Source organism: Budorcas taxicolor, chromosome 17 (assembly GCF_023091745.1).
Source record: "Budorcas taxicolor isolate Tak-1 chromosome 17, Takin1.1, whole genome shotgun sequence".
Lineage (NCBI taxonomy): Eukaryota > Metazoa > Chordata > Mammalia > Artiodactyla > Bovidae > Budorcas > Budorcas taxicolor.
This window is the reverse complement of record NC_068926.1, coordinates 40306527-40334226: the sequence shown is the minus strand read 5'-3', so window position 1 is coordinate 40334226 and position 27700 is coordinate 40306527. Positions and strand designations below refer to the sequence as shown.

The 27700-nt window shown below is 41.4% G+C and overlaps 1 protein-coding gene across 1 annotated transcript in view; it reads right to left on the bottom strand.

The window, feature by feature from the left end:
* C17H4orf45 (chromosome 17 C4orf45 homolog) overlaps positions 1 to 26522 on the bottom strand; it is a 131102-nt gene extending 104580 nt beyond the window's left edge. The window contains exon 1 of the mRNA XM_052654447.1: positions 26459 to 26522. Coding sequence (XP_052510407.1) covers positions 26459 to 26522 — 64 coding nt within the window. The remainder of the gene's footprint in view (positions 1 to 26458) is intronic.
* Between the last annotated feature and the right edge of the window lie 1178 nt (positions 26523 to 27700).

Below are 27700 nucleotides of genomic sequence, written 5' to 3'. Positions count from 1 at the left end.
TCAATCCTGGGTGTTCATTGGAGGGACTGATGTTGAAGCTGAAACTCCAATACTTTGGCCACCTGATGCAGAGAGCTGACACGTTTGAAAAGACCCTGATGCTGGGAAAGACTGAAGGCAGGAGGAGAAGGGGATGACAGAGGATGAGATGGTTGGATGGCATCACCGACACAACGGACATGGGTGTGGGTGGACTTTGGGAGTTGGTGATGGACAGGGAGGCCTGGCGTGCTGCAGTTCATGGGGTCACAAAGAGTTGGACACGACTGAGCGACTAAACTGAATTGAACTGAATGTACAGCCTTGATGTACTCCTTTCCCAATTTGGAACCAGTCCATTCTCCCATGTCCAGTTCTAACTGTTGCTTCTTGACCTGCATATAGATTCTCAGGAGGCAAGTAAGGTAGTCAGTATTCCCATCTCTTCAAGAATTCTCCACAGTTTCTTGTGATCCACACAGTCAAAGGCTTTGGTGTAGTCAATAAAGCCAAAGTAGGTGTTTTTCTGGAACTCCCTTGCTTTTTTGATGATCCAACGGATGTTGGCAATTTGATCTCTGATTCCTCAGCCTTTCTGAAATCCAGCTTGAACATCTGGAAGTTCATGGTTCATGTACTGTTGAAACCTCGCTTGGAGAATTTTGAGCATTACTTTGCTAGCATGTGAGATGAGTGCAATTGTGCAGTAGTTTGAATATTCTTTGGCATTGCCTTTCTTTGGGACTGGAATGAAAATTGACCTTTTCCAGTCTTGTGGCCACTAATGAGTTTCCCAAATTTGCTGGCATATTGAGTGCAGTACTTTCACAGCATCGTCTTTCAGGATTTGAAATAGTTCAACTGTAATTCCACCACCTCTGCTAGCTTTGTTTGTGGTGATGCTTCCTAAGGCCCACTTGACTTCGCATTCCAGAGTGTCTGGCTCTAGATGAGTGATTACACCATCGTGGTTTTCTGGGTCATGAAGATCTTTTTTGTACAGGTCTTCTGTGTATTCTTGCCACCTCCTCTTAATATCTTCTGCTTCTGTTAGGTCCATACCATTTCTGTCCTTCACTGTGCCCATCTTTGCATGAAATGTTCCCTTGGTATTTCTAATTTTCTTGAAGAGATCTCTAGTCTTTCCCATTCTATTGTTTTCCTCTATTTCTTTGCACTGATCACTGAGGAAGGCTTTTTTCTCTCTCCTTGCTATTTTTGGAACTCTGCATTCAAATGGGTATATCCTTCCTTTTTTCCTATGCCTTTAGCTTCTCTTTTCTCAGCTTTTTGTAAGGCCTCATCAGACAACCATTTTGCTTTTATGCATTTCTTTTCCATGGGGATGGTCTTGATCCCTGCCCTCCTATACAATGTCACAAATCTCCATCCATAGTTCTTCAGGCACTCTGTCTATCAGATCTAATCCCTTGAATCTATTTGTCACTTGCACTGTATAACTGTAAGGGATTTGATTTAGGTCATACCTGAATGGTCTAGTGGTTTTCCCTTCTTTCTTTAATTTAAGTCTGAATTTGGCAATAAGGAGTTCATGATCAGAGCCACAGTCAGCTTCCGGTCTTGTTTTTGCTGACTGTATAGAGCTTCTCCATCTTTGGCTGCAAAGAATATAATCAATCTGATTTTGATATCAACCATCTGGTGATGTCCATGTGTAGAGTCTTCTCTTGTGTTGTTGGTGAAGAAGGTGTTACTATGACCAGTACCTTCTCTTGGAAAAACTCTGTTAGCCTTTGCCCTACTTCATTTTGTACCGCAAGGCCAAATTTGTGTGTTACGCCAGGTATCTCTTGACTTCCTACTTTTGCATTCCAGTCCCCTATGATGAAAAGGACATCTTTTGGGGGTGTTAGTTCTAGAAGGTCTTATAGGTCTTCATAGAACCATTCAATTTCAGCTTCTTCAGCATTACTGGCTGGGGCATAGACTTGGATTACTGTGATAGTGAATGGTTTGCCTTGGAAATGAACAGAGATCATTCTGTCATTTTTGAGATTGCACCCAAGTACTGCATTTTGGACTTTTTTGTTGACTATGATGGCTACTCCATTTCTTCAAAGGGATTCTTGCCCACAGTAGTAGATATAATGGTCATCTGAGTTCAATTCACCCATTCCGGTCCATTCTAGTTCGCTGATTCCTAAAATGTCGATGTTCACTCTTGCCATCTCCTGTTTGACCACTTCTAATTTACCTTGATTCATGGACCTAACATTCCAGGTTCCTATGCAATATTGCTCTTTACAGCATCAGACCTTGCTTCCATCACCAGTCACATCCACAACCGGGAACTGTTTTCCCTTTGGCTCCATCTAGTCTTTCTTTCTGGAGTTATTTCTCCACTGATCTCCAGTAGCATATTGGGCACCTACTGACCTGGGGAGTTCATCTTTCAGTGTCCTATCTTTTTGCCTTTTCATACTGTCCATGGGCTTCTCAAAGGCAAGAATACTGAAGTGGTTTGCATTCCCTTCTCCAGTGGACCACATTTTGTCAGAACTCTCCATCATGACCCGGCTGCCTTGGGTGGCCCTATACGGCATGGCTCTTAGTTTCTTTGAGTTAGACAAGGCTGTGATCCATGTGATTAGACTGGTTAGTTTTCTATGATTGTGGTTTTCATTCTGTCTGCCCTTTGATGGATAAGGATAAGAGGCTTATGGAAGCTTCCTGATGGGAGAGACTGACTGTGGGGGGAACTGGGTGATGATTGTACAACCATGTAAATGTACTTAATGCTGCAGAGGTGAGGTGAAGTCGCTCAGTCGTGTCTGACTCTTTGCGACCCCATGGACTGTAGCCTACCAGGCTCTTCCATCCATGGGATTTTCCAGGCAAGAGTACTGGAGTGGATTGCCATTTCCTTCTCCAGAGGATCTTCCCAACCCAGGGATCAAACCCAGGTCTCCCGCACTGTAGGCAGATGCTTTACCGTCTGAGCCACCAGGGAAGTATTTACCGTTTCATGTTTTTAAATATTTTCAAGTGTACCATTTTATGTATGTTCATTTTACCACCATTTTTTAAATAAAAAATGAGAAGAGTACTCTTAAACATTCATGCTTTAGCGTGTGACACTAAATGGCACTTGCTCTTGGTGAGTCTCTTTGCCCTAAAACACACTGAAACAAGTACACTTACTATGTTGCCTTGATGTGCCCTCAGTCCAACAACCAATGATCTAATTATTTGTTTACAATGGTTTCTACATTGTCCTTTCAAATGTAGAGGATGGCTATGTCAACCTCGCCACAGCACTTCCTAAATTTTTAGTATGAATTGCGACTTTTCTTATGCGTCTGCATCCCAGGGACAGTAATAAAATTATCTATTTACTGAATTATGGGAAAATCATTTTGGGGACTTCCAAAGCTCTACAAGAATGTAAATAATTTAACAATATTTTTTTATGTGAGCTGACTCTAGCAAAATTGGAAAGTCCCAGCCTTGTTTCGCCCTTGGTCGCTTTCCCTTCCTCAACCAATATACAAATGCAGAGAATGTCTGTTTTCTGACATGCAGTAGATATTTGTGAACTAAATGAATAAATGTGTGAAATGCAGGTTACAGGAAGAATCCCCTTACTGAAGGAAGGGAGAAATCCAATGTCTCAGGCAAAGCAGCTCAAGTATGGACTCCAGATCAGCACATCTTGAAATAGTATCATATTCTTATCAGAACAAAGCAGTTTTTAAAATAAAGCTGAAAATTATCCATTTAGAAAGAATCTTTTTCAAGTGTAACAAGGCATTTAGAAATGAGTTGATATATGGCAGAAACCTACATAATAACGTAAAGCAATTATCATCCAATTAAAAATAAACTTAAAGAAAAAACAAACAACAACAACAACAAAGAAATGAGATTTCAATACTACTTAGTCCCTTTAATGAAGTCAAAGCCAGGAATACCGGTATGGCTTCTGGGTACCTGTCTTAAAGTCTCTGCAGATACTGCAAAAATTTCCAAGTTTTGCTAGATTGAGGGAAGAGAAATAATCTATTAGAAAGAAAAGAGTTGGAACAAAGAAATTCAGCTTTTTGTAACGTTTTGCATTTTAATTTATATATAAATGTGAATAATATATATTACGATGTTGATAAAAGATTGAAACCCAGCACTTTATGTGATTAGACTGATTAATGTTTAAAAATTATAGTGACTACTTACTACATGTGCAGTGTTATGTTGTCCAATGAGGCTAAGGAAAAGGCTAAGACTTAGTCTGGCCCTCAGAGAGCTGATAATCTAAGCAAGGAGTGGTAGCCACTGAAGAAAGTGTGAAACTGGATGACGCTGCCCAGCAGTGAGGGGAAAATTCAGAGGTGGGCAGGAGCAGTGAGAAGTAGTCTTGACAGGGAGAGAGCAGTATAGTTAGTGTAGAAATTCCACTAGGAGATTAAAGACAGAAAGGGAATTTTAAGGGAATTTAGGAGACTGTTAAGCTAATGACCACTCGAGGAAAGAACCCAGTAACCTAGCAACAATCTGCTCTACCCTGAAGGAAGGTGCATCCAAGCACAAGGAACAATCAGGCCACAAAGCCTGATAGTTAAAACACAAGACAATAGATTCGGGTTCTGAATCTTGTTACATGAAGTCAGAGAGTTAACTGTCCTTGAAGAGTAGCATTTCTGCATGTAGCCAAGATAGGAATACAGGTCAAAGGGGATAGAAACTAAGTGAAAGGGGATGTTATACTGAAACCTAAGATGAATTACCGTATTTTATTATATGGTACCATTCTCCTGCTAATATACATATGATTTAAATAGTGCCATGAAGATCCCCATTGGACAGTGTAGGGTCAAAGGAGAAACTAATTATGTAAGCCTCGACGTTTACCTCAAAATGAGGAAGAAAGTGGTCCTCTCAACTCCCACTTTTTCCTTGATTATAAAAATGTAGCCCCCTGTGTTCTCAGGGCTGTGCTCCCTTGCCTGCCTGCTTGTATCTCTCACAAGCATCCTGTGCCAATAAACTCACTCTTTGCCTATTGCTCTGCCTCAAGATGAATCATCTGCGCATCAAGACCAAAGAACCTGAGCTTTCGTCAGGACAAAAGTCCCGACACTAGGCGAGTGGTTTCAATCGAAAGAAAGTGGATTCAAATCCCCTCCTAAGTCAGAGATTGTGGGTTTAAATCCCAATCTGAGATGCGGCTGCATTTGAGTCCCACCTGAGAAGAAGTGCAACTTCTGTCAGGGGAAATGCGGGTCTTGAGCAGAATTTGGACAGGTTGATGAAGTCAACACACAAGTCTGAAAAATTAGAATTTGTAACTTTAAAATATAAGTATGGGACTTCCTTGGTGGCCCAGTGATTAAGACTCCATGCTTACAATGCAGGGGGCACAGGATCAATCCCTGGTCAGAGAATTAAGATCCCACGTGCTGTGCTGCATGGCCAAAACATTAAAAAATTAATATACAATCAAATACATGATGAAATGTGGGGATGGGAATCCACTCAATGTTCCTGTGACCTGTGTAGGAGAAACGGAATGAAAAGCAGATTCACTGCCAACCATCTCCATTAACCAAACCACTACGACATGAATAGGTTCATAGAGAACCACCTCGGAATTTTCCACCCTCTGCCAATGCTGGCTAGTCCTAATACAGCAGATAAAGAAAGCAAATCAATAACCAGGGACTAGTTAGCTGCCCTCTATTTAACCCACTTACTACTGCAGCATTCAAATTACAAAATAACAGTGGCTTTGCACCATCAGGTGTTACTTTTTCATATTAATTACTGTTGGGGAAAATGTAATCATTTTAAAATGACAGCTCTTTTTCTAGTTTCCAATTTTCTAGTTAACAGGAGAAGGAAGGAGATTCATTCTGCTATTGCTTCTTTTTTCCTTTTTTGTTAGGGAGACTTTTTAGATTGTCATCTTTTCTGTTTCATTTTCCCACCCTTTCTCTGGCAACCTCTTGTAGTTGCAACCTGTCTACCTCATGCTTGCTTATCAGTTAAAAATGCTAGAGTGGGGAATCCTGCTGGGGTCTCAATTTCTCACTTTTACAAGAGAAATTACCCCCCACCCTCACAAGGAGATGCTGGGTGAGCAGCAGCTGGGCCACCGGTAAAAAGAGAAGGATAAATGCGTTGCCTTTGAACTTGTATGAGTCCCTCCTGCGGCTGCCCGTAATGCATATGCAGTACCTTAATTTCCCATTTCCGCTAAAAAGCAAATCCCTCCCCTCCAAAGGAGCATGAACAGACATAACCACCTCCCTGGAAAGGTTTGAGGTGCTGGGTTAACAGAATGTAGACTGAAGGGAGCAGGTGGAAACTCTTTGTCTGAACTCTATTTCTGACTCCGGTCTCAGCAATGTTCAATTAGTGACCACAGAAACCATATAGAAAGGAGAGGCAGAGACATTTTGGATAAGAAAGAGACAGGCGACACCTCAGAGGACTTCCACGCTTTCCACAAACATAAATCTAAACCCGGCAAAGCGAGCAGACAGGATTTCCCTGGTGGTCCAGCAGTTAAGAATCTGCCTTGTAATATAGGGGACATGAGTTCAACCCCTGGTCAGGAAACTCAGATCCCACAAGCTCTGGGATCCCCATGCCACAACGAGAGTCTGTGAGCCACAACGAAGATCCTGCATGCTCCAACTAAGACCCAATGCAGTCAAATAAATAAGTACTTTTTAAAAAAATTGAGCACAGAGAAGTAACTGGTGTGTTCTCTCTGCCTTGTCCTTTTATGCTGAGATAATTATTGACCCCACTTAGGGGTTTCAAAGGTATGCAGAATGACTCTCTAGATAGTAGAATGATTGGTCCAATGTGTAAGTTAGTGCTGGAATAATGTAATAAAGGAAAATGCCAGACTACACTTCTCAAGGACTTGTCAGTTCATCAGTACCTTCTCACCTTCCTTCCAGAAATGTTTTTGAAACTCTGCCCTACATTAGGCTGCCTTTGGTGCTAAGGCCATGTCCTGTCTTCTTATCCTCTGAAGCTGGAACCATAAAGAAGGAGAGTCCCAGGAGTCCTGGTCCCCCAGCTCCACAGGAAAGACTCTTCCTGTGATACAGCCACTATGTATGGTCAGGAAAGTGATTCAGATGCTGGAAGACAAGCAGTAGATCAGAGGAAATGGTCAAGTCAATGTGGGTTTGAAAATGGTGAAGATAGAGTCTTGGGGCAGTAAGACACAGGAAGGTGAGATGGAGCGTGCATGGAATGAGCACAGGAATTGGTTGTGAAAATCCAGGATGCTGGCTACTGCATACAGGCGAGCTTTAGGGATGCACCTCTCCACTTAAAGTGGGCTTTCCTGTTGCAGGATAAACTGGAACCCACAAGGATCAGCTGAACCCCAGTGGGTCTCTGACAGCCTTCAAACCTCCAGATTGGAGGCTAAACACCACCTGGCCCAGGAGTCAGCGAGAATGGAGGCATGGAGGGTGAGCCAAGGTCAGTGGCCATAGCAGCACTTGGTGGCCCAGACATACTGTCGATGGCTTTTCTTCTGCCTTCTGACCTCACGCTAAATGGCTTCCTGCTAAAACTGTGGAGAAGGACGTTCTGGGAAATGTAGTTCCAATTTCCCTAAGTGACAAGGCACAAACCCAGCTTGTTTAGGTTGCGACAAGTACAAAATAGCTAATGGATTATGCTGTCCTTCTTGTTTGTACTTTACGACTTGAAAATGTGAAAGTGTTAGCCCCTCAGTCATGTGTGACTGCTTGTGACCCCATGGACTGTAGCCCAGGCTCCTCTGTCCATGGAATTCTCCAGAATACTGGAGTGGGTCTTCCTGACCCAGGAATCCAGCAGAGGTCTCAGGCAGATTCTTTACCAATTGAGCTATCAGGGAAGCCTATATGTGTGTGTGTGTGTATACATATATATATATACATACATATATATATACACATACATATATATATATACATACATATATATGTAATGGAATATTAGTCATAAGGAATGAAATAATATCATTTGCAGGAACATGGATGGACCTGAGATTTTCATACTAAATGAAGTCAAACAAAGACAAATCTTATGATATTATTTATATGTGGGATCTGAAAAAAAAAAGATTCAGTTGCACTTGTTAACAAAACAGAAATAGGACCACAGACATAGAAAACATGTGGTCTTTAGTCAAGAGAAACAGCAGCCCCAGATGAGACAGAGGCAGAGGTGAATGAACACACACGTCTGGCACTGAGTGAGATGTCCTCAGAGCAGAGGTGAGCATCTACCTAGAGAACTCTGTGGCAGAGCCTGGTCCTGCTCATCTTCTTCTGAGTGCCAGGGAGGAAGGCAGTAATGACCTACACAAGAAGGAACTCTTGCTTCGTGCCCTGACAGCACCAACACTTCCCCACCCTGCTTTGTGCAAAATTCGGATAATGAATTCTATCCACATCTACAAGTAAATGTGTTGGGGTTGAGGAGGCTGGCCAGGGTGGGGCAGCAGCTCAGGGCCAGAGGTTTGTGATGATCTCTGTGCAGCTTTTGTTTTGTTCTTCATTCTTCCTCCATCTCTTTGTAACTACAGAAAAGAAGATGAGGGAGATGAGGAGGGTAAGATATAGCAGTCGTTAGATGAAGGTTGGAGTTGGTAGAAGGCCCCACTGCTTGTGATGCCTTAGGATGGACAGACAGCAAGAAGAACCATCATGGCAGAAGTTGTCTTTGGGGCCGCCTTATATTCAAATCATTTTTATCTTCTCAATTGCATCTGGTCAAGATGTGAGAAAATAGGTATTCTCTAGCTTAGACCCTCTGCCTTTCTGCCAGGTGGGGTGGGGGTCTTTTCCTTTCCATTTGTCTTTTACCTACTCTATCGCACTTTCTGCAAACTCTGAACTGTCTACTTAAACACATGGTCCTAATTTTTTGTACAATCTCAGCCTTTGGGCACAATCTCAGCCTCAAATGTCTGTTTCAACTCCCAAACATTTTAGCTAAGACACCCTGCTTTTTTTTTTTTAGGTGATTCCCACTGATGAAGTGAGTGTTTATAGGTATAGTTTTTGTCTGTTAAATCATCAGACAAAAATGGCTAGACAAATTCCCACCTAAATCTGAAGATCATGTTTGAGCAATAGTCCAGCTTAAAATCATGGCTAAAGCTTCCAAAGCCTTTCTCCAAGGCCGTGTGACTTAAGTTGAAGAAAGCCAAATAAAGGTGCTCAAACCCCAAATCACAGAGGCAGAGGATTTCAATCTCCTGCATTGATTGTGGACAAGCTGCTTCCTCCAAGCCTTCTAGTTGGGGAGCAGTGGGAACTGTATATTTAACAATGATTGATGGGATTCTTGACCAACATATATCGTAGTGTAAATAACTTCCTATTTTATAGTCATCATGTCAGAAATCCATACCATCAGATGGTCTTTCCACAACACTTCCCCTATGAGAGGGTTGGGGATTTACTGCAAGTTTTCATTCAGTCTTTTCTGAGTAAGTATATTCCAAGGCCAATGATAAGCTATAACTTGGGCGGGGGTAAGGGGGTCATTTCAAGGAAATCTGTGCATGTGCGCTAAGTCTCTTCAGTCGCGTCCAACACTATGACTATGGAGGTAGCCTACAAGGCTTCTCTGTCAATGGGAATTCTACAGACAAGAATACTGGAGTGGGTTGCCAGGCCCTCCTTCAGGGGATCTTCCAGACTCAGGAATAAACCTGCATCTCTTAGGTCTCCTGCACTGGCAGGATTCTTTACCATTGGCACCATCTGGGAAGCCCCTCAAGGAAGTCTAAGACATTGGAATTGAGAAAAAAAAAGTCCCTGTGACCTAGAACTGAAAACCTAATTTTCAATCCCTGCAAACAAGAGGATCTGACAGTCCTCAGGTCATTTCCACTGTGGAAGCATGTGTGTGAGTGATGTGCATCCAGGCACCCACTCGCCCTCTAGGAGGTCCCCGGAGGGAGTATGGTCCAGTGGTGGGACCCATGTCCTAAGTGGCTGCACAATCCCCAGGAAAGGAAATGAATGAGATCTACCACGTCAGTTTCGAGGACTGTCAAATCAAAGGCATGTGCTTTTAAACATCTTTACTTAGCCCACGTGACTAGCATGTCTACTTTGTTCTGCTTCCACATTGTGAAAAGAAGGTGGCTACTTAGCTTGTGAACTGAAGTTTGAAAGAGTCTGGAAATCTGTAAAAGAAAGAGATGTAGGTGGTATTGTTTCCTTGCTATAAACAAGGAATTTATCTGACCTGATTGCTATTCGAATTTATTCACTAATCTTAACATCAGATAGCTTTGTTTGCATGTTTTGACTACTTAGATTCCTAATTATCCTGTTATCATGGCCATAATTGGGCTGAAAGACATATTTCATTCTATATCATCATTTACAGAATGAAATAACACACACTAATTTGAACTATATAAATGTTCCCATCTTTGAAAAACCTGAGCCTTTAAATTACACTTAGAAACCTTTATATTTAAAAAAACATGCATGTGAGAATAGATACATAGATACGTATAACTGGGGCTTCCCCAAGTGACTTAGTGGTAAAGAATCCTCCTGCCAGTGCAAGAGACTCGGATTCGATCCCTGGGTTGGGAAGACCGTCTGGAGGAGGACATGACAACCCACTCTGGTATTCTTGCCTGGAGAATCTCATGGACAGAGGAGTCTGGTGGGCTATAGTCCATGGGGTCTCAAAAAGTTGGACAAAACTGAAGCAACTTAGCATGCATGTATATGTATAACTGATTCACTTTACTGTACACCTGAAACTAACACAACACTGCAAATCAACTATAATTTTTTAAATTTACATTTAATTAGAGGATAATTGTCTTACAATGTTCTGATGATTTCTGCTGCACAGCAACATGAATCAGCTCTATGTATACATATATCCCCTCCCTCTTGAATATTGCTCCCACTGCCCCCAATCCCACCCTTCTAGGTCATCACAGAGGACCGAACTGAGCTCGCTGTGCTATACAGCAGCTTCCCACTAGCCATCTATTTCACACATGACAGTGTATATATGTCAATACTACTGTCTCAATTCACCCCACCCTTTCTTTCCCCCTGTGTTCACATGTCTGCATCTTTATTCCTGCCCTACAAGTAGGTTCATCAGTACTATTTTTCTAGATTCCATAAATATGTGCGTTAATATACTATATTTGTTTTTCTCTTTCTGACCTATTTCACTCTATATAACAGGTTTTAGTTTCACCTACCTCACTACCACTGACTCAAATTCATTCTTTTTTATGACTAATATTCCACTGTATACATGAACCACAACTTCTGTATTCATTCATCTATTGATGGACATGGAACATCTGGGTTGCTTCTGTGTCCTGCTGCTGCTGCTGCTACTGCTAAGTCGCTTCAGTCGTGTCCGACTCTGTGCGACCCCATAGACAGCAGCCCACCAGGCTCCCCAGTCCCTGGGATTCTCCAGGCAAGAACACTGGAGTGGGTTGTCATTTCCTTCTCTAATGCGTGAAAGTGAAAAGTGAAAGTGAAGTCGCTCAGTCGTGTCCGACTCATAGCGACCCCATGGACTGTAGCCTACCAGGCTTGTAAATAGGGCTGCAGTGAACATTGTTGTTTTTAGTTGATAAGTCATGTCTGACTCTTTCACAACCTCATGGACTGTAGCCCACCAGGCTCCTCTGCCCATAGAATTTCTTCAGGCAAGAATACTGGAGTGAGTTGCCTTATCCATCTCCAAGGGATCTTCCCCACCCAGGGATGGAAACCGTATCTCCTGCATCACAGGCAGATTCTTTACCACTGAGTCACCGCAACACACATTGGGGTAAAACAAATTTTTTCATTTAAAAGAGTCAAAAAACAGTGGTTGTGAGCTGAGACTTCTGTTCTGACTAGAGGCCAGTTAGACCTCCAGCCTTGGAGGAACTGTGACCTTCCAGGGCAGAGGAGGAATAACAGTTCCTGCTGCCTGAGGGATATGTGTGTCCCACAAAGTGTCACGTGACCGCTGTGTCACAGTCTCTCCATGTGCTTGAGTGCAGGTTCCAACCCCCCAGAAAAACTAACCCAGAATTTGGGGCTTTCTGCATTCGTTAATTCTTCTGCACATTACATTACAAGAATAAGTGCCCTAACTCTGGAACCGGTTAGTTCAGAGTCCCCTGCACGGAGGTCTTAGTATTGCTCGTGGAAAGTGGATGTGGCTCCCATTTCCAGGGTCACCAAGTCTCCCTGTTCCTCAGTGGCCCCCCACCCTCCCCCAGTTGTGTGCCGGTGAGTGTTCATCGTTGTCTAGCAAACCTGGCAGGTGCTGCACTCATCCGATCCACTTGGGGTTCCTGGCTCTGCCTCTGGTCCCCCACCTTCATTCCCAGCCAGGTCCCTTGACCAATAAGAATGAGGCTTGGAAATAAACCCAAGCTCGCCTTTCCTCCTCCAGAAGCTTTCCTCAGGCTCCTAAGTCCTCATCAGGGAAAGTCACTCTTGCTCAGCCCTGGCTTGGAAATGGGGTGCTGGAGCTCCTTGCCAGGTCTGTGCAGTTCAACCCCGGATACAGAACTTCCTCCTCTCAAATGACTGCCTCGCCTGCAATTCTGTAGCTTCCAGAAATTATTTCCTTATTTTAGAAAGTGCTGCCTCAGAGAAATGATTTGACCACTGTAAGTGTTTCGAGGTCACTTTCAGACCGCTGCTATTCTTAAAGTGAAAGTGAAGTCACTCAGTCGTGTTTGACTCTTTGCGACCCCATGGACTGTAGCCAGCCAGGTTCCACTGTCTGTGGGGATTCTCCAGGCAAGAATACTGGAGTGGTTTGCCATTTCCTTCTCCAGAAGCACCATTATTCTTAAAGGAGTGGGTAATCTTCTACTTGTCTGGAACTCTCCCCTGGGGTGTAATTTTGTTAAAGATGATACCTGTGGGTACTTGCCTGGTAGCACAGTGGATAAGAATCCACCTGCCAATGCAGGGGATATGGGTTTGATCCCTGGTCCGGGATGATTCCACATGCCGTGGTGCAACCAAGCCCACGCACCTAGAGCCTGTACTCCACAATGAGAGGCCACTGCAGTGAAAAGCCCGAGCACCGCCAACAAGAGTAGCCCCGGCTCGCCGCACATGGAGAAAGCCTGAGCAAAGTAATGAAGACCCAGTGCAAACAAATATGAATAAGTTAGATAAATGAGTAACTAAAAAAACATGATACCTGTCGTCAAAAGGGCCTTTTAGTAGGAGCTGTGAAAGGTTCCACCTTTTCTGAGATAACTGCTAGCAACTGGGGCTAGTAATGTAGCAGGCACTTCTCCCCTTATCACCTGCTGAGAAGCACAATTCACTAGCATCTGCCACAGCAGGCTTCCTCCTGCAGAAGTGGGGGAAGAAGGGGAGGGAAGCACGACTCAAGGGAGATAGACAAAGAGAAAGACTTTATACCCAGAACCCCAAGGCGACCTTTTCATCCTTCCTGACCACAAAATGATGGGTCGTTTTCCTAACCAAGATCACAGGAATTCATGCAGGTTAAAGGAGAATTCCAAAATCTGCTATTCTATATTATGCAGCATTGTAAATCAATAATGCTTCAGTAAAATTAATTAACTAATTAATTTTTTAAAAAACCTGCCATTCTCCCACAACATTGTTGTAATGCAACTTGCTTTCCTTGGTATTATTTAGATCAGGTTTATAGGAAGATACAAAAGGCCAATAGTTAGCAGCTTAAAAATGTATATGTGTGTGAGCTCTAAGTATTAGCATCACAAATAACTTCCTGTTCTGGGCCTTTAGCCAGCAGTTGACTAGTTTATATCACTAGTAATCTGTGATAATAGATTATACGGACAGTGGTCTAAGTGCTGTGTATGCACTGACTCACTTAAAACTCCTAGCAGCCCTATGATACTAATATTGCTGTTTTATAGATGACGTAAATGAGGCACAGAGAGATAAACACCTAGTCCAAGGTCACAGAAGAGTTCAGGTCCTCGCTGCTCAAGGTGTGGTCCCTTGACTAACAGCTTGGGAGTCTCCCGAGAGCTTAGTAGAAATGCAGGCTCTCAAGCCTGGAAGTGGAATCTGCATTTTAACAAGGCTTCCCAGGTGATTCACATGCACACTGAAGTTTAAAAACCATGGGCTTAGATAGTCTTAGATTTTTTTCTCTCTGTACTCATTAAAAATTCAATTATAGCTTAAGACTTTAGGAAATAATGTGTACTTGGCTGATTTAGTATAAAAAATAGGACTGTAAGATGATTTTTGAGTCCTCTCCAAGATCTTCTGAAGAAGATAAATAGCATATATTATTTTTTAGGTCCAAAAAGTTATCGAATTCTTATTATATCAGGCATTCTCATTTCATTAAGTCATCATAGAATATGTCATGAAATAGATGCTGTGCTGTGTTTAGTCGCTCAGTCATGACGGACTCTGTGCGACCCCATGGACTGTAGCCCACCAGGCTCCTCTGTCCACGAGAATTCTCTAGGCAAGAATAGTGGAGTGGGTTGCCATGCCCTCCTCCAGGGGACCTTCCCAACCCAGGAATAGAACTCAAGTTTCCCGCATTGCAGGCAGATTCTTTACTGTCTGTGCCACCAGAGAAGCCCAAGAATACTGGAGTGGGTAGCCTATCCCTTCTCCAGGGGGCGTCCTGACCTGAAATAGTTACTACTAGCCTCAAATTACAGATGAGAAGACTGTGGGCAGAAGGGTTAAGAAGAAAAGACAATGTAAGGACTGTGAGAGAGAATTTGCAAATAATGCAACCAACGGTATACAAACCGTTCACATAGCTCAATATCAAAAAATAAAATCAAGAACCCACTCAAAGAATGGACAGAAAACCTAAATAGACATTTCTCTAAAGAAGATACACAGATGGCCAACAAGCATATGAACAGATGCTCAACATCACTAATTATTCAGTTCAGTTCAGTTCAGTCGCTCAGTCGTGTCCGACTCTTTGTGACCCCATAAATTGCAGCACACCAGGCCTCCCTGTCCATCACCAACTCCCAGAGTTCACTCAAACTCACATCCATCGAGTCAGTGATGCCATCCAGCCATCTCATCCTCGGTCATCCCCTTCTCCTGCCCCCAATCCCTCCCAGCATCAGAGTCTTTTCCAATGAGTCAACTCTTCGCATGAGGTGGCCAAAGTACTGGAGTTTCAGCTTCAGCATCATTCCTTCCAAAGAAATCCCAGGGCTGATCTTCAGAATGGACTGGTTGGATCTCCTTGCAGTCCAAGGGACTCTCAAGAGTCTTCTCCAACACCACAGTTCAAAAGCATCAATTTTGCAAATCAAATCTATGGCCATCAGCAAAATACCTACAAACAATAAAAGCTGACGAGCGTGTGGAGAGAAGGGCACCCTCCTACACTGTTGGAGGGAATGTAAATCAGTACAGCCGCTATGGAGAACAGTATGGAGTTTCCTTAAAAAACTAAAAATAGAGCTACCATATGATCCAGCAATACCACTACTGGGAATATGTCTGGAAAAGATGGACCTCTAATTCAAAAAGTGCTTGCACCCCAGTGCTCATTGCAGCACTATTGACAATAGCCAAGACATGGAAACATCCTAAATGTCCATCAATAGAGGAAGAGACAAAGAAGACGCAGTACATATTTACAATGAAATACTACTCTGCCATAAGAAGAATGAAATAATGCCATCTGCAGCAACATGGATGGATCTAGAGATTATTGCACTAAGTGAAGCAAGTCAAAGGCAAATTATATGATATCACTTATATGTGAAATCTAAAAACAATTATACAAATGACGTTATTTACAAAACAGACTCACCGAAGTAGAAAGCAAACACGGTTACCAAAGGTGAGAGGAGTGGGGGAAGGGATAAATTAGGAGCTTAGGGTTAATATATATACATGCCTATATATAATATAGGCTTCCCTGGTGCCTCAGTGGTAAAGAATCCACCTGCCAATGCAGGAGACATGGGTTCGATCCCTGGGTTGAGAAGATACCCAGGAGAAGGAAATGGGAACCTATTCCAGTATTCTTTCCCGGGAAATCCCATGGACGGAGGAGCCTGGCAGGCTACAGTCCATGGGGCTGTAAAAGTCAGACACAGCTTAGTGACTAAACAGCAACATATGTAAAATAGATAACCAATAATGACCTACTGTATGGCTCAGCGAGCTATACTCAATATTCTGTAATAACCTATATGAGAAAAGAATCTGAAAAGGAATGTATATGTAATGTGTAACTCAATCACTTTGTTGTACAACTGAAACTAACACACCATTGTAGATCAATTATACTCCAATAAAAAGAACGAAAGAAAAAGGGTTAGGAGGAGCTAGGACATGGCAGCTCCACTGACAGCTCTGCTTCATGAATCGAGGTCCTCACATTGATTTCCTTGCAGGTGGCGCAGTGAACCATCCGCTAACCTTTGACAAAATGGTTACTTTTTTCATACCCTGTCTCCAAAACACAAAACATTTTTTACTTAATCCTGAGCACATTTCTCCATCATTTAAGGCAGTGATATTAATGTAAGCTAACAGAGTATCCACCTTGGAAAATTAAATCAAAGCCCAGAAAAGCAAATCATCTCTTCTCCTTTAGTTGATACCATGAAGTTGTACATTGTCTAAAAAGCAAAACAAAAACTAGAGTATGAGACAAAGCTCTTCCTTAGAAGTCTTCTTCTAAGGGCTTCGTTTAGATGCTTTTCAGAGTGATGCCAGCAACTGGGTTTTTTTTTTTCTGGAAGTCACATTGGTGATGATTCACCCGGCCAGTTATTTAAGGTAGAATTTATTTGAAACTGCTGTCACTTGTAGATAAATTTTGATTCAGGCAAATTACATGCTACAATTACAGAATAAAATGCAGATTAGCCAACAAAATGTGTCAGGCCCATTAAAATGTGTAAGCTTTATCACGAATTAGTTTTTTACAAGGTGACATGTTTGCTTCCTGAATTACAATGATGAGACTTAAGCTGAATTTCCAGGAGGACTGTTTGGTTCTTTCTTCTAATAGGAAACCACTGGCACTTCAATATGAAGTCATTTTCTATTTTTAAAACAACTGCATTTGAGACATAACTATGAGTGTGACAGTTTCACAGGGCAAAAAGCGAGATGAATAAATGGGTCTGAAACCCAGGCTAATGGAGTGAGCTTTTCAAAATCACATACACATTTATGTACTTCTCTCACCACTTATAGCTTCATTCATCATAATGTTTTTCGGCCATTTCCTAGAGAGTATTTCCAATTCTAATATATTTCTAACAAAAGCCCCATTGTGGAATTCTGCAATATTCCTGGTTTATGTGTACAGATTTTCTAGTAGATCTCTGATGGCTGAATAAATACATTAATATATTTACTTAGTAATCTGGATAACTTGGGCTTCCTAGGTGGCTCGGTGGTAAAGAATCCACCTGCCAATTCAGGAGATGCAAGAGACATGGGTTCGACCCCTGGGTCAGGAAGATCCCTCGGAGAAGGGAATGGCAACCCAATCCAGTATTCTTGCCTGGGAAATTCCACAAATGGAGGAGCCTGGCGGGCTACAGTCCATGGGATCGCAAAGAGTCAGACACAACTAGCATGCACGCACCTGCCTGGATATAACGTACATCAGTCACCATATAAACAAGAAGCAGGCCTAGGCTGTAATCCTTCTGATCAAGACTATGTGACCTTGAGCAGGTCACTCAGTTCTCTGAACCTCAGTATTCTCATCTGAAAAATGACAGGTTAAATTGATTATCTTTTATGGGGCCTTTTAAATTTAATATTCCATAGGAATTATTCCATCAGTCTCTCAATTTGGACCAAGTAGAAATTTATTTTAAAAATCTTAATAAAAAATGTACCTTTTAAAATGTAATTTTATAACTTCAAAGCAGCATGGAACCTGGAATTGAGTAAACAAATAGTATCATTTGTTTGCAAACAGATGTAAAAATACATAACCAAGCTCTAAGATACTTTAAAATCACTTCAGAATTTTGTTTATGATATTAGTTTTCATAGTAAGGAGATTTTAATGCCAAAATAACACTATCTATAAAATCTCTTCACTGTGTAATAAAACTTAGCAAATTGATAATAAAACTTACATGAAAGAAAAAGCCGGCAAATAAAATGTTTCAAATATACAGATAAGAAAAGTACCCCCCACCAAATTAAACTCACGTTTATCAAAAACATATGGATTCTAAACATTAAAACAATGTTCGACTTTGGGGGAATTGGTTGGGAAACGATATAAAGGAACATTTTAGGATGGCAAAAATATTCATGTTCTTAATCTAAAAAGTAAGTGCTTTGGTGTGTTCACTTTGTAAAATGTGATCTAGCTGGACACTAGGTGAATATATTTACTCAAGCATATGTTTCATATCAACTTTTTAAAAAGTTTTAAAAGTTGGACCTACTGACACTTTTTTCCACAAGAATCTTTATCCCTTTATTAGTTGTAGAATAGATAAAATCTAAGATCCATCCATCATATAGGAGGCAATTCATTCTCTAATTATGCCAGTCCAAAGAAAGGAGTAGGAAACAAAACTTTAAGAAGCACAGGGAACAGCTTGTGAAGCAGCCCATGAGGTAATGGTCCTCCACCCCACCCTGTCTACTCGGTTCCTCAAGGCCTTTGCAATTGGCTTTCTGTCTCCTTTTCATGTCATGCTACATTCCCAGGACATCCGTGGTGAATATTTGGATTAAATAGGAAAATGGGACAACGTATGATGTTCTACCACACAATTGCACTCATCTCACACGCTAGTAAAGTATTGCTCAAAATTCTCCAAGCCAGGCCTCCACAATATGTGAACCGTGAACTTCCAGATGTTCAAGCTGGTTTTAGAAAAGGCAGAAGAACCAGAGATCAAACTGCCAACATCCGCTGGATCATTGAAAAAGCAAGAGAGTTCCAGAAAGAGATGTTTTTTCCTCCCCCCCAGAAAAACATCTATTTCTGCTTTACGGACTATGCTAAAGCCTTTGACTGTGTGGATCACAATAAACTGTGGAAAATTCTGAAAGAGATGGGAATACCAGACCACCTGACCTGTCTCTTGAGAAACCTATATGCAGGTGAGGAAGCAACAGTTAGAATTGGACATGGAACAACAGACTGGTTCCAAATAGGAAAAGGAGTACATCAAGGCTGTATATTGTCAACCTGTTTATTTAACTTATATGCAGAGTACATCATGAGAAATGCTGGGCTGGATGAAGCACAAGCCGGAAAGATTGCTGGGAGAAATATCAATAACCTCAGATATGCAGATGACACCACCCTTATGGCAGAAAGTGAAGAGGAGCTAAAGAGCTTCTTGATGAAATGAAAGAGGAGAGTGAAAAAGTTGACTTAAAGCTCAACATTCAGAAAACTAAGATCATGGCATCTGGTCCCGTCACTTCATGGGAAATAGACGGGGAAACAATGGAAACGGTGTCACACTTTATTTCTGGGGGCTCCAAAATCACTGCAGATGGTGATTGCAGCCATGAAATTAAAAGACGCTTACTCCTTGGAAGGAAAGTTATGACCAACCTAGACAGCATATTTAAAAGCAGAGACATTACTTTGCCAACAAAGGTCCATCTAGTCAAGGCTATGGTTTTTCCTGTGGTCATGTTTGGATGTGAGAGTTGGACTGTGAAGAAATCTGAGCACCGAAGAATTGATGCTTTTGAACTGTGGTGTTGGAGAAGACTCTTGAGACTCCCTTGGACTGCAAGGAGATCCAACCAGTCCATTCTAAAGCAGATCGGTCCTAGGTGTTCTTTGGAAGGAATGATGCTAAAGCTGAAACTCCAGTACTTTGGCCACCTCATGCGAAGGGTTGACTCATTGGAAAAGACTCTGATGCTGGGAGGGATTGGGGGCAGGAGGAAAAGGGGACGACCGAGGATGAGATGGCTGGATGGCATCACCAACTCGATGGACGTGTGTTTGAGTGAACTCCAGGAGTTGGTGATGGACAGAGAGCCCTGGCGTGCTGCCATTCATGGGGTCACAAAGAGTCGGACACGACTGAGCGACTGAACTGAACTGATGATGTTCTAACAAGAACAACAGATAATACGTATCTAGAAGACAAAAAAAATCGTATTCACGTTCATTTTTGTATCCTTCGAAGCTCATGGCCAACTTTTCAGTATTCAATAAGGATTCAATTTCTATTTGTTACATTCAATTTCAAATATATATGATAAAAATTTAGAATCAAAAATATTTTTTAAAGGGAAAAATATTAAAATTGGGCAGAAAAATAAAATGTAATGAATCAGCAAATTAGTTTGTTAGTGGCAGTACACTGAGTAAATACACATGAATCATCCCGCAGAAAAATGGAGTCTCACTAGAGATGAAAGAGATTGAAATGTAAACAATTATAGCTATTAATGAGTGTTACACTTACAGCAAAAAGGGAAAATTTTATTTTAAAATTAAATTGAAAGTGAAAGTATTACCCATGTAGCCGTGTCTGCCTCTTTGCCACCGCACGGACTGTAGCCCGCAGGGCTCCCCTGTTCAGGGAATTCACTCCCTTCTTCATGTGATCTTCCCGACCCAGGGATCAAACCTGGGTCACCTGCATTGCAGGCAGATTCTTTACCAGCTGAGCCATTAGAGAAGCCCCAAAATTAAATTAGGCTTTAGTAAAAACTCCATAAAACTCTTAAAAGTGCTCTGAAATCATCCTCAAAATTTCTGCAAAACTTCTCAGCTATTTCCTCATCCTCTGATAATCCACTTAGTTTTTCCTCACATACCAGCATTCAGCATAAATTTTAAAATGATTTCTCATGATATTTGATTGCTTTTTCATTAATTATTAATAGTGACAAAATATTTTCCATGTTTTTATTGCAATTATGCAATATTTGATGTATAGTACACAGCACATCAACTTTTTATTTGCCTAACCAGAGTTCATATCCCCTTACACCAATATCTTTACAAGAACATGAGCTTCTCATTGAGATCAGTTCCAAATTCCAAAAGAAGAGAACTAAGTCCCAACAACTTAGAAAGGTCCTAAGTGACGGGTCTAGGAGAAATTGAAATTGTAACGTCTGATCTGCACATGATATGTTGACCACAGCAGCATCAAGCAACAAGCTTGCCCAAAGAGTTGGACCTCAAGAGCCAGATTCCAATTTTGGAGAACACAGAGGAGAGAGGAACACATTAAATGACATGACACCAGGCAAATTCAGAATGTTGGGTATTTCTGCTGGATGACCCACCTGGTCTCTGCAACAAGAAAAGAAAGAAGACTATACCAGCTTATTGTTGCTGTTGTTCAGTTGCCAAGTCATGTCTGACTCTGCGACCCCATGAACTGCAGCACACCCAGGCCTCTGTCCTTCACCTTCTCCCAGAGTTCACCCAAGTTCATGTCCATTGAATTGGTGATGCCATCAAACCATCTCATCCTTGGCTGCCCCCTTCTCCTTTTGCCTTCAACCTTTCCCAGCATCAGGGTATTTTCCAATGAATTGGCTCTTCAAATTAGGTGGCCAAAGTACTGGAGCTTCAGTTTCAGCATCAGTCCTTCCAATGAATGAGTATTCAGGGTTGATTTCCCTTAGGATGGACTGGTTTGATTTGCTTGCTATCCAAGGAACTCTCAAGACTCTTATCCAGCATCACAGTTTGAAAACATCAATTCTTCAGCATTCAGCCTTCTTTATGGTCCAACTCTCACATCCATACAAGACTACTGGAAAGACCATAGCTTTGATGATATGGACCTGTCTTTGTTTTTCAATATGCTATCTAGGTTTGTCATAGCCTTTCTTCCGAAAAGCAATCGTCTTCTAATTTCATGGCTGCAGTCACCATCCACAGTGATTTTGGAGCCCAAGAAGAGAAAGTCTGTCACTGCTTCCACCTGTACCAGCTTATAGGACATCAAAGGAGAGAACACAACCAAATGCAATGTGTGGACCTAATTCGGATCCATATTTTTGCAATCAACTGTAAAAATGCATTTTAGAGGCAATGAGGGAAATATTACCATGGACTAGTTATTACATGTTGTCAGAGGATAGTTTTATATTTTGCTAGATGTGATAATGACAATGTGGCTGTGTAAGAATATGTTCATTTTGTGGGTGGGGGGTGATGCACAGTGAAATAGGCGGGGCTTTCCATGTGGCTTCAGTTCAGTTCAGTTCAGTTGCTCAGTCGTGTCTGACTCTTTGCGACCCCATGAATCGCAGCACGCCAAGCCTCCCTGTCCATCACCAACTCCCGGAGTTCACTCAGACCTGCATTCATCGAGTCAGTGATGCCATCCAGCCATCTCATCCTCGGTCGTCCCCTTCTCCTCCTGCCCCTAATCCCTCCCAGCATCAACGTCTTTTCCAATGAGTCAACTCTTCGCATGAGGTGGCCAAAGTACTGGAGTTTCAGCTTTAGCATCATTCCTTCCAAAGAAATCCCAGGGTTGATCTCCTTCAGAATGGACTGGTGTAAAGAATCCCCCTGCCAATGCAGGAGAGATAGGAGACTCAGGTTCTATCCCTGGGTCGGGAAGATCCCCTGGAGAAGGAAATGGCCACTCACTCCAGTATTCTTGCCTGGAAAATCCCATAGACAGAGAAGCCTGTCCATGGGGTCTCAAAGAGTCAGACACGACTGAGCAACTTAGCATGCATGCTTGTGAAATATGTACGGTATAATAGAATATCTGAATATCTGAAATTCACTTTTAAATATTTTAGCAAATGAAAAAGAAAAAAACTATGTGATCAAATGTGGGAAGTTTTTGATAAATTGTTGAATATGAATGACATGAAAGTGGGATATGTTTTAAAATATTCATAACAAAAATTTTTTAATGTTATAGTAAAAAGATTGATATACAACTCCCCATTATCAAAAATAAATAACAGTGATTTTAAAAACTATTTGCAGACTTTAAATACTAATATATTGTTCATAGTCTTTTAGACACTCCTTTGAAGTCTCTGGCCTCAATAAGTTTGTATCTTTCACCACCTAATTCCACTCACTGTAAATATATCATGAGAAAATAACAGAGAAGGAAAAACAGCCAAAAGTGTTCATGCAGCTTTAACTGTAACAGAAGAAATTTGGAATTTAAATATAAAATATAGGAGAACATGAAGTGAATTATTATGCATCAACATAATGTAAAACCTGAAGCCTATCAAAAGTGATAAGAATTTGAGCTATGTAAACAGGCAATGGCACCCCACACCAGTACTCTTGCCTGGAAAATCCCTTGGATGGAGGAGCCTGGTGGGCTGCAGTCCATGGGGTCGCTAAGAGTCGGACAGGACTGAGCGACTTCACTTTCACTTCTCACTTTCATGCATTGGAGAAGGAAATGGCAACCCACTCCAGTGTTCTTGCCTGGAGAATCCCAGGGATGGGGGAGCCTGGTGATCTGCCGTCTATGGGGTCGCACAGATTCGGACATGACTGAAGTGACTTAGCAGCAGCAGCAAACACACGAAACCAAGTACACACTGACACAGTTTATAAGAAATTTTAAGGATCATTAAAACTCTTTCATGGTTGCAAGTGACAGAAAAGCCAACCCAGGCTGGCTTAAGGAGAAAAGGAAATCAATTGGCTGATGGAAATGAAAAGTTTAAAAGACAAGAAAATCACCGTGAAATGAATGATAGACAAATGAAAACACAAAATAGGAAAAAATTTTAGAGGAAAACAAGGGCAAAAATCTAGGAGACTCTGGATTTGGTGATGATTTTTAGATACAATATTAAAAGCATAATGAAAGAAAAATCGATTATTAAAACTAAATTAATAAATGTTATTAATTATATTAAAGTGGTTTATTAAACTAAATATTAGAGTTGTTTATTAAAACTAAAGCTAGTGCTCTGCTCTGTCAAAGACTATGATAAGAAAATGAAAAGACAAGCCACAAACCAGGAGAAAATATTTGCAGAACATTTATCTGACAAAAGACTTGTCTCTAAAATGCATGCAGAGCTGTTAAAATCAACAATAAGAAAATAAACAATTATTTTATAATAGGCAAACATTATGAACAGACATCACATCAAAGAAAATATTCAGATGGCAAATAAGTATATGGTCATTGGCCATTATGGAATCATGAATTAAAACAGCAATGAGACATAACTATATCTGGTAAGAATGGCTAAAGGTGAGAACAGAAAGACCACCAAATGCTGACATGGGTGCAAAGTAACAGGGACTCTCACTGAACTGCAAGTGAGACCGCAAAACGGTACAGCTGCCGTGCAAGACAGTTTGGCAGTTTCTTTTCTGATCTTTTGTTGTTGTTGGAGTATAGTTGCTTTACAATGTTGGGCTTCCCTGGTGGCTCAGAGGGTAAAGCATCTGCCTGCAGTGCAGGAGACCTGGGTTCGAGCTCTGGGTCAGGAAGATCCCCTGGAGAAGGAAATGGCAACCCACTCCAGTACTCTCGCCTGGAAAATCCCATGGACAGAGAAGCCTGGTAGACTACAGTTCATGGGATCTCAAAGAGTCGGACACGACTGAGCGACTTCACTTCACAATGTTGTGTCGGTTTCTGCTGTACCACGAAGTGACTCAGCTATATGTATACATATATCCCCTCCCTCTTAACCCTCCCTCCCACTCACACCCACCCCACCCCTCTAGGTCATTGCAGAGCACAGAGCTGAGCTCCTTGTGCTATGCAGCAGCTTCCCACTAGTTAGTTATTTTCTTTACACGTGGTAGTGTATATATGTCAACCCTTCTTTCCCAGTTCGTCTCACTCTCCCCTTCCTGCCCTGCGTCTACACATCTGTCCTCTATGCGTGCATCTCTATTCCTTCCCTGCAAACAGCTCATCTGTACCATCTTTCTAGATTCCACTCATATGCATTAAGATAAGATATTTGTTTTTCTCTTTCTGACTTATTTCAACTTGGCAGTTTCTTACAAAACTAAACAGAGACTTACCATATGATTCAGCAATCACATTGCTGAGTATGTACTAAATTGATTTGAAAACATATCCATGCAAAAGTCTCATAGAAGTTTTTTTTTTTTTTCTCAGAATTGCCAAGATGATTAGGTAAACAAATTGTAACACAACTCTACAATGGAAGGCTATTCAGCGATAAAAATAAGTGAACACTCCAGCCATGAAAAGACATGGAGGAAATTTCAATGCACATTGACAAGAGAATGAAGCCAATCTGAAAAGGCTACCCACTGTATGACTCCAGCTCTATGATACCCAGGAAAAGGCAAAACTTTAGAGAGAGAGAAAGGATCAGTGGTTGCCAGGAACTCAGTGAGGGAAGAGGGGGGATGTGTAGGTGAAGCACGGGGACATTTAAAGGGTTGAAAAGTACTGTCATGGTGGGTATGTGACCTTACAAAGTTGTCAAAAGCTGAAGACTTATAGCACAGAGAGCAACCTTGGTGTACACAAATTTTAAAAATCATTTAGGAGTCTGGGGGATTTTAGAATAGAATTCAGACAGTGACAGGAGAATAACCGTGTTACAAATATATAAACCAGTCTCACTGGAGGGAGTGGGTGAAAGGAGCTCACCTTTGGTAACTTCGACCTTAAGCAACTTTGGAAATGAGCAGAGCCCTAATCCCAAAGGCAAAAGGAAGGTAAGGAAGCATTGTACTCTAGCTGACAAAGTTTCTTCTCCTGAAGTACTGGTTAGCATTTCTGATACTTGTATACACATATATAGGGCTTCTCTAGTGGTTTAGATGGTAAAGAATCTGCCTGCAATGAGGGAGACCTGGTGGGAATTAAACAGTTAAATAAATGGATGGCAAAGAGCGGGAGCCAAGCTTCTCATGATTGCAGTGAGAATTTACAGATAAGCAAGGGATATGTTTAAAAATAGGCTTGTGATTTTAAAACATAAAGGAAATAAGATAAAATGTGACATTTCTTGCAGAAGTCACAATTAGTCATACTCTATTTAACTACCTTTAAAAAACTGAAGTATTGTTTATTTACAATGTTTCATTAGTTTGATGTACACAGTAAAGTGATTTGATTATACATATATATAATTCCACACAGACATACCATCCAAATCATTTAAAGCAAGTTGAAGGAACAAAATGCCTGCCGACATTTTACTAAGCTTACATCTTGCTCAAATTTTTATCAATCAAATATGCCAAGTTTCTAAAAATACAAGAAACTTAAATCAGTAATAATGAAAATATGATCATAGTTTGTATTAACATCAAAGCAGCCCCAGTTACACAAAACATAAACTGTATGATATGAAAAAATTCCTAAATTAGTGAGAACAGGATCACAAATCTTCTCAAGGCAAGTCAGCCTAGTTTGAGTGCATAATAAGAGCAGCAGAATCATGTAGAACAAGTGTGTGTGGTTCTTTCATTCTCGAGTCCGTTGTCATTTGAGTATCATACAGGTGAGCGATTAAGGAAGCTTCAGCCTCCTTGTGAAAGATCCAGAAAAGCCCTTTACCTGTGAACACCATCCGCTTTCCCACGGTGGCTGATACTGGTTCTCGAAATGTTACACACGCCATGGCCAAGGGTGTAGCTGTGCTACCGGATTTTCTTCCTCAGAGCAGTTTATCTGTACCAGAAAGAGCCAAAGACTGCTGTCTCTCCTTTCCCTGTCTGCGACCTGAACTAGGTGGTTGCTAAGGACTCATTATGACAGGAAGGCAGAGTGTTCCCTCTAACACTGGTCAGTGTTCCAGCCTCCAGGAACAGACAGACACAGCCGCAGCATCCCCAGGAATGGTGCCCAATCATCTCTTTCCCTTATCTGTCAACATCAAGTCAAGAACAGACCTGTTTGGATACTAGAAATCATGCAGCCTTACGGCACCCGTGACCTGGCAGACTCAATCGACACCATCTTTCAACACAGCCCCAAAAAATGTTGTGCAGAAGGATGTTATCACAAAACCAAACAAACAAACAAAAAAAATCACAAACTCATGGTTAAAAGCTTTTGAGGAAACCCGGCTAGATAAAATACAAATAAAAATTGTATTAATAAATGAATAAGATAATTGCTTATGTATTTCCCTCACATTTCAGTACTTCTTTAAACATAATCTGTGCCTCAGTCACATAGTCTAGTTTTGGTTCCCATCATGTGAGATGTTCTTTCGTTCTTCTGAGCCTTTACCCATTCATCTGTTCTTCTGTAACATTCCTTTGGGAATATTTGTTGTCCTCTGAGAGGTGGAGCCCACGTCTCCTCTCCCAGGAGGAGGTCTGCAGACACAGCTGACCACTGGCTCTTTCATGCCCCTTTAACTTCCATGGCAACTTTTTTATACCTACCTGTTAAATTCCTTCCACTTTGTTTCATTTGTCTATTTTCTCTGCTTCCTACTAGAATCCAACTCCCAGTTCAGGGGAAAAGCACCTTTATTCATATTTCAATTTCCAGAGACTACGATACAATAGATACTTAAGAAATGTTTGTGGGATGAATAAATCAACAGCTAATTCCAGCCTTCCTGGAAATATAATATTGACCATTTGATAATCCATGGAACATAAACTCTAATGGCAATTTTGAATTCAATCTTAAATATACAGCATGTATTCTCTACTGAAAATGTGATGCCTTTTGTCTGTTGAGAGAAATTATACTAAGAACACTCTATGTTAACTATAGAGAGGGTTGCTAGCCGGCTAGCAAAGGGATGTGCCCCCAGGTCTCCCTTCAAGTGTATGCTTCAGG